Genomic DNA, 11,316 nt, shown 5'->3' with positions numbered 1-11,316 from the left:
TTTTTTTTTTTTTTTTTTTTTTTTTTTTTTGGTAGCTAAAGGCCACACCAAACCACCAAACATCTGGATGAGGCAAAGTGACATTATGGGGTGACTGACACATAGGTGAATTTTTAAGCCCTACAACAGTAACTTGCTCCTCTGTGTGAAACCTGTATAAACTGGCAAGAGAATTGTGTGTGTTTGTGTACGTGTATGTGTCTATGCATGTGTATATGTGTATCACAAGTGTGTGTACATATGTGTTTATATATACTTAAAATTGCACACATGCACTTTTGAAAAGGAGGCACTTTTTTTTGTTTGTTTGTTTTTGAGACAGAGTTTCACTCTTTTTGCCCAGGCTGGAGTGCAATAGTTCGGCTCACTGCAACCTCTGACTCATGAGTTTAAGTGATTCTCATGCCTCAGCCTCCTGAGCAGCTGGGATTACAGATGTCTGCCACCACGACTGGCTAATTTCTTGTATTTTTAGTAGATGGGGTTTCACCATGTTGGCCAAGCTGGTCTCGAACTCCTGACCTCAGGCGATCTGCCCGCCTCAGCCTCCCAAAGTGTTGGGATTACAGGCGTGAGCCACCAGGCCTGGCGGAAACGTAGGCACTTTCTACAATACTTACCTGTCTGCAATACTTGCAGATTTGATTTTGTCTATGACAATGACTTGTTTGTTACAGCACATCGAGGTAGTTAGGGCAACCCCAAGGCTGGCACCAGGAGTTTTGGCAACTTCGACTAGTAGTGGCCCGGATGCTGTCGCCACAGAATCTGTCAAAGAACAAATTTCAGAAAACAAAACAAAATAAAACAAATAAGCAAAGACACAAAAGAAAAAGACGAAGAATATTCAGTTTGATGTTAGCCTTTTAATTTTATCACTGATACTTAGATTTCTCTCCATATAATATCTCCACAGCCAATGATAAATTCATAGGGCACCTCTTAACACACCTGTTCCATTCAGCTTGTATTGTATTAATGTATGTGTAATGTTCATCTCTTCAATGAGATTTTAAGCTTCATGTCACTTGGGATAATATCTCTTGTATCTTTATCCCCTCTACAGTGCTTGGCACAATGCCTAGCATATACTAGGTCTTTCAGTAAAGGTTTTTAAAATTAATTACTTAATTCAATCAATATCTTAGCACCTACCAGGAATAAATAGATGGATGGATGAATGAATGGATGAAAGGATGGATATAAAAAAGAAAGGAAGGAAAGAAGAAATGGAGGGAGGAAAGGAGGGAGAAAGGAAAGAAGGATGAGTGGATGGATAAATAAAAGAATGACAAGATGGATAGAAGGATGAATGGATGGGTAGATAGATGATTGGAAGAATGGATGGATGGATGATGTCTCTAGCCAAGTAGTAGAAATGGTCCACTAAGTTGAATTTGTAAAGCTTTTGGGTCTTTCCCTCCTCTGGAACTCACTTAGGATCACCTCCCTCTCAAGCATAACTTCATATATGCTTTATTTTTGGCTTGGAACACTCTTTGTTCCTTCAACTCCTTCTAACATTTGTGGACTCAATGCCAACATCAATTCCGGGAAGCCTAAGTCGTAATTTGGTAAGATGCCTTTCACATGTGCTTCTACAGTCTGCTCTATTCCTGCTGCTGTAGCATACATTTCACTGGTTCACAGTGGCCAGTATGGATGATGTGCCTGTGTTCCTTGCCAGATTGTAAGCATGCTTGAAGGCAGATACTATGTCTTATCAATCACAGCATTCTCAGTGCCTAGTATAATGATTAGCACATCGGAGGTATGCCACTAATAGTTGTAGAATGAATGCATGAACAAATGAGAAAGCTCATGATGTTGCTTAAAGCTCAGAAGAGCCACACGACACAAGGGAAAGAGTCTGGGACATGGAATTAAAATATTTGTGTCATGGTATCTAAGACAAGACCAGTTACTAAAACTGTCTTTTTTTGTATTTTGACAAAATTGACAATTAACAATAGTAAAACTTTCTAAGCCTGCTTGCTTACCTATAAAATGATATCTTTTCCACAATGTTTATTAAAACCAAACCAATGAACAAAGCACTTTGTTACACATATAGGATATTTTCATTATTGCTATATTATGACCTCAAGCCTTTGAGTCATCTCATTTTTCAAGACTGCATACTGGGTCTGTAATCTTTTCCTAATTTTTGACTGTTCTGATGTTTGACACTCCATTAATACAATTTTGCCTTTCTGCAAGAACATCTTTATCATCAAGGCCCACTCAGATATAGTGAAATAGGAAATCTGTATTCTGATTGCTGAAGCTCAGGTAATATGCATTGAGTCATGAAGCTGAAAGGTCCATGGGAGACAGCCATCTTCAGTTTGAGATAAATTATTTCTTAAAGTAAAGATGACAATATCCAGGTCAACAACATGCATATCCAGTGCTAAGGATTCTTGCATGTGTTAACATCATGTTTCCTAACTGACTGGTAAGATTGAAATGTTAGGGCCTATACCTCTTCCTGTCAATTCCAGAGCAAGCAGAGTTTCATTAATAATATCTGCAAGAAGCCAAAGGTCTTAATCTACTAAGAGTTTTTGGCTCTGGGGTATTACAACTACCCCAGATCTTACGGTTGATTTGCCCATGAACCTAACTATGGTGGATGCTACTCTCTGCTCTTACTCACCTTGCTGTATTAATTTCTCTGATCTCCTGACATCAGACTAGGACCAATGACAATGTCCTGGCTTCTCTCTCTCCTTCTCCCTCATTTGCTGCTTTGTTTCTCTCCAGAGTCTCACCTGGTCATTGTGCGTCCTGCGTTACTCTCACCTTGGAGTTTTCAGTGAGTGGGCCCCGTGCCTACGTGCAATGGTAGTTTGCACCTCATGTGTCTCAGTCAGGAGACCCTAGTAAAGAATCCTTGTCAGTCCCTGCAGTCTCTGTTTTAGTTGTCCTTCTGTCACTAAGGTGGTTAATTTGCCCACCTCTCAATTTTAAAAAAGATCTGTGGCTGAGCTCAGTGCACACAATGTGATGCCTCTGGCTCCACCCCCAGCAGTTGGCCTTTCTCCTTCTGTTCCTTAAGCATGCTGCAAGGCAACCTTTTTCTGCTCAGCCAAACCCCACATGAGGCTCTGGCCTACCAGGGCCTTTTCTCACATTACCTTTCTAGAATTTTAGAATGACTAATTTTGATTTCTCAAACCCACTCTCCAAGGTCTTGTTGGATTTTAATAGGTATGTTTGTGGGGTGACAATCACTTATGTTCTTCCTCATGGTTTTGTCATGTCTAAAGATAAATTTATTTTGCTTAACAGGTGAAAATGATAAAGTTTCTAGATTACTTACTACTTAATCTCTTTTAGAAATGACAGAAACTGCTAGGTGTTCCCTGATATCTCATCTTCCCTTCTTTTGTCAGTAATAGGGTCTCTAAGTTTTAGCTGAGCAAATGGCTGCCCAGTTAAGAACCACATTTCCCAGCCTCCCTTGCAGCAAGGTGTAGCCATGGGACCGGGTTCCAGCCAATGGGAAGTGAGATGTGACATGTTTCAGGATGTGCTCTTAAAAAGAATGGCTGTGCCCCCCTCTCCCTCATTTCCCCCTTGCTGGTGAAATGTGGGCTCAGAAGTGGTAAGCCATCTTCAGCCATGCAGACCAAAGCATCAAGCCATGAGATAGATGAAGCCTAGGTTCCTAAAATCTTCAGATTTCTCAAGAGATTGAGAAAGAAACTTCTATCATCTTTATGTGAGCATTGTGAGTTTGGGTCTTTGATACAATGACTGAATTGGTATTCCAATAGGCCTTTTCATTTGAGAGGACTGCACCAATGTATCTGTCTTGGACTGTTATTATAAGAAGTGGATATTTAAAGTAGGTATTTGCAGATGTAAATTTTATAAAACTACAACCAACCATTACTCAATACTTACATAAAGTATTCACTTTTCTAAAAAGTACTAAATCATGATTAAACATGAGAGTTTTAAAGAGGTCATCAGGATATTCAAAAGGTGTTTAAATATAAACCCTTTAGTTTAGTTTTTTTTTCTTTCTGCTGGCCTGTATATTTGTCAAAGTATTAAAACTTATATTTTTCTGTGGTTTTAATGTTCCAATGATCATGAAGAATTAACATGAAATTGTTCTGGTAGAAAGAAATGATAGGAGTACGAGTATTAAGAAGCTTAGGCAAAGGATGCCAGATCCTCTGCCATCATTAAATTAGAGGGTGAGAGAGAGAGAGAGCATCCACAGCTTCTACAGCAGCTTCTGTGACTGGAAACTAGAATAAGTCTCTCTTCAAGTACAACTTGCCCCATTAAGGCTTGAAAAAACAACAAGTGCATATTTCCATTTGGGAGATGCAAATATGCAATTAATGAATCTCCTTTAAAACTTAAAGTAGAAAGCATTACAGTTCTGAGATAAGATTAATTCAAAGTCATGGTTAAGGGAAGAGGCAGTGTGGTGTTATATGGGACTCAAGGCTGGAGCTGAGGACCAGCTAGAGGGTGGTTCTTGCTATATCATCAACTCAGCATGTGGCCCGAGCCATCATCTCCCTTACACCTCATTTTCTTCACTTGTAAAATGAAGAGATTTGAATAAAACTTCCCTAGTCATGACAATCTGTGAATCTACAGAGAAATAACGATGCCATTTAAGTAGCTCACCAGAGAAAGTTAAGGCAGGTTAACCAAATTTATGAAAATATACAGTAGCTAGAATTTAAATCGCAGTATCCTACAAATCAATAGAAGAGATGAGCTGCTAGATAGAAAAGTGATTCTTGATAACTGATGTTTATAAAGGTGGAATGAAAATTCTCAGATCTTTAAATATTTGGATGACAATAATAACATCCTTTAAAGACTGAGTTTGGAGGGATGTCTTCCACCTTCAAGGAGACATCACATAATATGAAGCTTCCACATTAAGAAGTTTCCAGGGCACAACTACAACTTTCTAGCAAGATTCTATAATAGTAAGGTCCTAATCTAACTAACCAGAAAAAAATGATGAAGAAAAAAGGGTGCTTATCTCATGAAAGACAATCAGGGCTTGTTGATAACAGTTAACAGAAGCTCAGTCTTGTATTCTCTCACTTCAGTAGCCCACAGTTTCACTTACCTCAGTCATTCTTAAATCCAGCACACATCATTCCCCCGAGCTCATATTTGTCACTTAGAACAATTTTAGGCCGTCTCCTAGGAACATCGACACAAGTCCCAAACTGAAGAGTGAGACCATCCTACTCCACTGCTTCTGCACGTTTCCTTCTCCAGTGGTGGGTTCATGCTGCACTCCATCACACAAACCAGAAACCCAGGAGCCATCCCTGGTCCCATCTTCTCCCAGATCCTATAAATTTCTCTTGATTTTACCCCCTAAATAGCTCTCAATTTCATCCTTTCTTTCCATCTCCATGATCACCATTTTAGTCCAAGTTACCATCATCTGATTTCCCCACATCCTCTCATGCCCTTCACCTTCCCCAATCCAGAGTGATCCTTTAAATTGAATATCTCATCACGTTAATCCCAAGCTTAAAACCTTAAAACAGCTGTTCTGGTAACGGAGTACAGGTTCTTAACATGGTCTACAAGGACCTGCATGATCTGGCTTCTGCTTCCTTCACCAGTTTTATCTTCCACCATTCTGCCCTGCTTCTCTCTGTTCTAGTTCTGAACTCCTATTTTAGTTATTCAAAATGCTGTCAATCCCTGCTACAGTGCCTTCATTTATGTTGTTCTCTCTACCCAGAATGCTCCACCTCTTCCTGTCCCTTCCTTCACCTTTTTTTTTTTTTTTTTAAACAACTGCTCTGCTCAAATGTCACATCTTCAGGGATTATGGCCCTGACCTGCAAACAATGTCAACCTGCCTGTTATACACCTTAATAGAACCCTATGTGAATGCAGTGGACACGAGGAAGAGGACATTGTTTGGCTCTAGGAGAATCTACCAGACCTGCTCATCTGCAGAGGACTCTGAGCAAATTATGTTGACTGACAGCTGAATAGAACCATGGGGTAGAGTATGCTGTTTAAGTCAGGTCCCAGCAAGAAACACATGATACATTCAAATTAGGATAACTTGAGAAGAGTTTAATAAAGGAACAACTTAGAAAGGTATGAGAAGCTTATAGGGAAACTAAAAGGTATGATACAGTACTCTGGGGCCAGAAATAATAGGGACCATACCCTACTAAGCCTGAAAAGGCAAAAAATAGAATTGCTAGTAGAACCGGGATTTGGAAAGACCTAAGTGATGAGGGCTCCTTGACATGAGCTGGGACCTTCAGTCAAGGGACCAATTTCAGTGAACCCACAAGGAAGAAGTCAGGAGAGTAATACTTGTCATCATTGTCCTCCCTTCCCCTGATCGACTGCCATCATTCCCTATTAGCCAAACTCAACTGGAAGCCAGAGGGCTTGAGAGCCCATAGTGTAGACCACATAGGTCATGGCAGAGCAGCAAGAAGGGTGGCAAGTGGCTCTGGAGGTAAAAAGGAGGATATTCTTATTTGTGTATATCTCTGCTCATCTTTACACAAAAATCTTGAGGCTATTTGCTTGAAACAAAATAAGTAATATAAGGAAACAACCAGGAAGAAAGAGTCTACAAATGCCATACCACAAGGGTTAATAGAGTTTGACTGCACTGCAAGCATGACACTGAACTATAAGTAAATCCATAGGTACAGAAAGTAGAAGTACAATTAGTAGTTGCCAGGGTTGCTGGGGAGGGAAAAATGACTGCTTAATGGATATAAGGTTTCCTTTTGGGATGATAAAAATGTGCTGGAGTTAGACAGAGGGGATATTTGCACAACTCTGTAAATGTACTAAGTGCCACTGAATTGTATCTTTAAAATGATTATTTGTATGTTATGTGAATTTTGTTCCAATAAAAAGAATGACTCAATTTCCCAGCAACCTGAATAATAAAGAAAACATAATCAATTATGCAGTTCTCACTATTGGAAAGGAGGAAGTCTACTAATCCCTGTGGTGGAAATAAAGATGATTCTAGCAGGGAGCGTTAAAGATATCTCTCTCATGGGCTTTTATATACAGATGGTGGTAAATGATATAATAGATAATGCCCTCAACACATTTTATGATAGGATGCAGAGGTAGTTTCCAACAGCTGTTCCTTGATCAAGGTTGAGATATAAGATTAAAAAGCAAATCAATGATGGTGTCTCTAGAATGGGACGAGATAATGTATTGGTCAACATGATATAAAGGTGGATCCCAGGGTAAACAGACTGAATGTCTCTTGGGATCTTTGTTAGATGTCAACCTTTTCTCTCACTTAGGTTTTGAAAAGAAGCTGGATATTAGACAATTCAAGGAAGTCCCCTGTGATGAGGCACTCGTATGGTGGCATTTTACGTAGGTGACTAGGACCAGATCCATATGCTTTGGGCATCAGATGAATCAGCAGCAGCATTAATGTACTCTCAGGAGGCTAGGGAAGCCTAATTATATTCTTGCTAGAATAGAAGTCTGTCCACCTCATAGTCCCATGGAAGTAGACTTTCTAAGTCATCATCCATCCAACAACATGAATTTTAAAACTATATTTACTAACTGCCAACTATATGCCATGCACACTGAAAAGTAGTGGGGATGCAAAGATGAACATTGACTATTCCTTCTTTCCTTCAAGTAACCCCTTGGGATCCCATGCCAAGAAGGTGGGGAGTAGTGTTGAACTCCTAGATTCCACTTCAGAAATATATTCTGTTGAATCTCATTAAGTTTCTAGTTACTTTTTTTTCTTTTTAACATACTGTTTGCAATTCCTCTCTTCCTGCCCAGTGAAATCTTTAATATAATATGGTCAAAATGCTTATGAAAATATTGAGTTATCTGGTGGCTGGCAAGATGGTCAAACAGGAACAGCTCCGGTCTGCAGGTCCCAGCAAGATCAACGCAGAAGGCAGGTGATTTCTGCATTTCCAACTGAGGTACATGGCTCATCTCATTGGGACTGATTAGACAGTGGGTGCAGCCCATGAAGGGCAAGCTGAAGCACAGTGGGGCATTGCCTCACCTGGGAAGCACAAGGGGTTGGGGAACTCCCTCCCTAGCCAAGGGAAGCTGTGAGGGACTGTGCTGTGAGGAATGGTGCACGCTGGCCCAGATACTGCGCTTTTCCCATGGTCTTCACAACCTGCAGACAAGGGGATGCTCTCCAGTACCTAGGCCACCAGGGCTGTGGGTTTCAAGCACAAAACTGGGCGGCCACTTGGGCAGACACCGAGCTAGCTGCAGGAGTTTTTTTTTCATACCCCAGTAGTGCCTGGAATGCCAGTGAGAGAGAATCATTCACTCCCCTGGAAAGGGGGCTGAAGCCAGGGAGCTCAGCAGACCCCACCCCCATGGAGCCCAGCAAGCTAAGGTCCACTGGCTTGACATTCTCACTGCCAGCATAGCAGTCTGGAGTCAACCTGGGATGCTTGAGCTTGGTTGGGGGAGGGGCGTCCCCAATACTGGGGCTTGAGTAGGTGGTTTTCCTCTCATAGCCTAAACAAAGCCACTGGGAAGTTTGAACTCGGTGGAGGCCACTGCAGCTCGGCAAAGCTGTTGTGGCCAGACTCCCTCTCTATATTCCTCCTCTCTGGGCAGGGCATCTCTTAAAGAAAGGCAGCAGCCCCAGTCAGGAGCTGAGAGATAAAACTCCCATCTCCCTAGGGCAGAGCACCTGGGCGAAGGGGCAGCTATGGGTGCAGCTTCAGCAGACTTAAACATTCTTGCCTGCTGGCTCTGAAGAGAGCAGCAGATCTCCCAGCACAGCACTTGAGCTCTGCTAAGCGTCAAACTGTCTCCTCAAGTGGGGTCCTTGAAGGGACAGTGCCTCCTGACTGGGAGACAACTCCCAGCAGGGGTTGACAGACACCTCTTACAGGAGAGCTCCAGCTGGTATCTGGTGGATGCCCCTCTGGGACGAAGCTTCCAGAGGAAGGAACAGGCAGCAATCTTTGCTGTTCTGCAACTTCCACTGGTGATATCCAGGTAAACAGGGTCTGGAGTGGACCTCCAGGAAACTCCAGCAGAACTGCAGCAGAGGGGCCTGACTGTTAGAATGAAAACTAACAAACAGAAAGGAATAGCATCAACATCAACAAAAGGACGTCCACAAAGAAACCCCACCCGAAGGTCACCAACATCAAAGATCAAAGGTAGATAAATCCATGAAAATTAAGAAAACAAGTGCAAAAGGCTAAAATTCAAAAAACCAGAATGTCTCTTCTCCTCCAAAGGATCACAATTCCTCGCCAGCAAGGGAACAAAACTGGATGGAGTATGAGTTTGATGAATTGACAGAAGTAGGCTTCAGAAGATGGGTAATAACAAACTCCTCCGAGCTGAAGGAGCATGTTCTAACCCAATGCAAGGAAGCTAAGAACATTAAAAAAAGGTTAGATGAATTACTAACTAGAATAACCAGTTTAGAGAAGAACATAAATGACCTGATGCAGCTGAAAAACAGCTTGAGAACTTTGAGAAGCATACACAAGTGTCAATAGCTGAACTGATCAAGCAGAAGAAAGGATATCAGAGATTGAAGATCAACTTAATGAAATAAAGTGTGAAGACAAGATTAGAGGAAAATAATAAAAGGAATGAACAAAGCCTCCAAGAAATATGGGACGACGTGAAAAGACCAAACCTACATTTGATTGGTGTACCTGAAAGTGACAGAGAGAATGGAACTGAGCTGGAAAACACTCTTCAGGATATTATCCAGTAGAACTTCCCCAGCCTAGCAAGGCAGGCTAACATTCAAATTCAGGAAACACAGAGAACACCATAAAGATACTCCTCAAGAAGAGCAACCCCAAGACACATAATTGTCAGATTCACCAAGGTTGAAATGAAGGAAAAAATGTTAAGGGCAGCCAGAGAGAAAGGTTGGGTTACCCACAAAGGGAAGCCCATCAGACTAACAGCAGATCTCTCTGCAGAAACCCTACAAGCCAGAAGAGAGTGGGGGCCAATATTCAATATTCTTAAAGAAAAGAATTTTCAACCCAGAATTTCATATCCAGCCAAAATAACTTCATAAGTGAAAAAGAAATAAAATCTGTTACAGACAAGCAAATGCTGAGAGATTTTTTGACTGCCAGCTCCTGAAGGAAGCACTAAATATGGAAAGGAAAAACCAGTACAAGTCACTGCAAAAACATACCAAATTGTAAAGACCATTGACACCATGAAGAAAATGCACCAACTAACAGACAAAATATTGAGCCAGCATCATAACGACAGGATCAAATTCACACATAAGAATATTAACCTTAAATGTAAATGGGCTAAATGCCCCAGTTAAAAGACACATACTGGCAAATTGGATAAAGAGTGAAGACCCATTGGTGTGCTGTATTCAGCAGACCCATCTCATGTGCAAAGACACACATAGGCTCAAAATAAAGGGATGAAGGAAGATTTACCAAGCAAATGGAAAACAAAAAAGCAGGGGTTGCAATCCTAGTCTCTGATAAAACAGACTTTAAACCAACAAAGATTAAAAAAGACAAGAAGAGCATCACATAATAGTAAAAAGATCAACATAACAAGAAGAGCTAACTATCCTAAATATATATGCACCCAATACAAGATTCATATAGCAAGTTCTTAGAGACCTACAAAGACATTTAGACTCCCACACAATAAGTGTGGGAGACTTTAACACCCCACTGTCAATATTAGACAGATCAATGAGACAGAAAATTAACAAGGATATTCAGGACTTGAACTCAGCTCTGGACCAAGTGGACCTAATAGACATCTACAGAACTCTCCACCCCAAATCAACAGAATATACATTCTTCTCTGCACCACATCACACTTGTTCTAAAATTGACCACGTAATTGGAAGTAAAACACTCCTCAGCAAATGCAAGAGAATGGAAATCATAACAAACAGTCTCTCAGAAAACAGTGCAATCAAATTAGAATTCAGGATTAAGAAACCTACTCAAAACCACCACAACTACATGGAAACTGAACAACCTGCTCCTGAATGACTAGTGGATAAATAATGAAATTAAGGCAGAAATAAGTAAGTTATTTGAAACCAATAAGAACAAAGACATAACATACTAGAATCTCTGGGACACAGCTAAAGCAGTGTTTAGAGGGAGATTTATAGCACTAAATGCCCACAGGAGAAAGCAGGCAAGATCTAAAATTGACACCCTAACATCACAATTAAAAGAACTAGAAAAGCAAGAGCAAACAAATTCAAAAGCTAGCAGAAGACAAGAAATAACTAACATCAGAGCAGAACTGAAGGAGATAGAGATACAAAAAACCCTT

At 40.9% G+C, this 11,316-nt stretch overlaps 1 protein-coding gene across 3 annotated transcripts in view; it reads right to left on the bottom strand.

Annotated features, from left to right (window-relative positions):
* GRIP1 (glutamate receptor interacting protein 1) overlaps positions 1–11,316 on the bottom strand; it is a 298,768-nt gene that overhangs the window by 119,441 nt on the left and 168,011 nt on the right. For all 3 annotated transcript variants that reach the window (XM_017871570.1, XM_017871572.1, XM_017871571.1), the window contains exon 9: positions 621–768. In XM_017871570.1, the coding sequence (XP_017727059.1) occupies positions 621–768 (148 nt within the window). The remainder of the gene's footprint in view (positions 1–620; positions 769–11,316) is intronic.

This window comes from Rhinopithecus bieti, unplaced genomic scaffold (assembly GCF_001698545.2).
Source record: "Rhinopithecus bieti isolate Rb0 unplaced genomic scaffold, ASM169854v2 scaffold_5924, whole genome shotgun sequence".
NCBI classification, from domain to species: domain Eukaryota; kingdom Metazoa; phylum Chordata; class Mammalia; order Primates; family Cercopithecidae; genus Rhinopithecus; species Rhinopithecus bieti.
The sequence above is the reverse complement of the archived record's forward strand: the minus strand, read 5'-3'. Positions and strand labels throughout refer to the sequence as shown.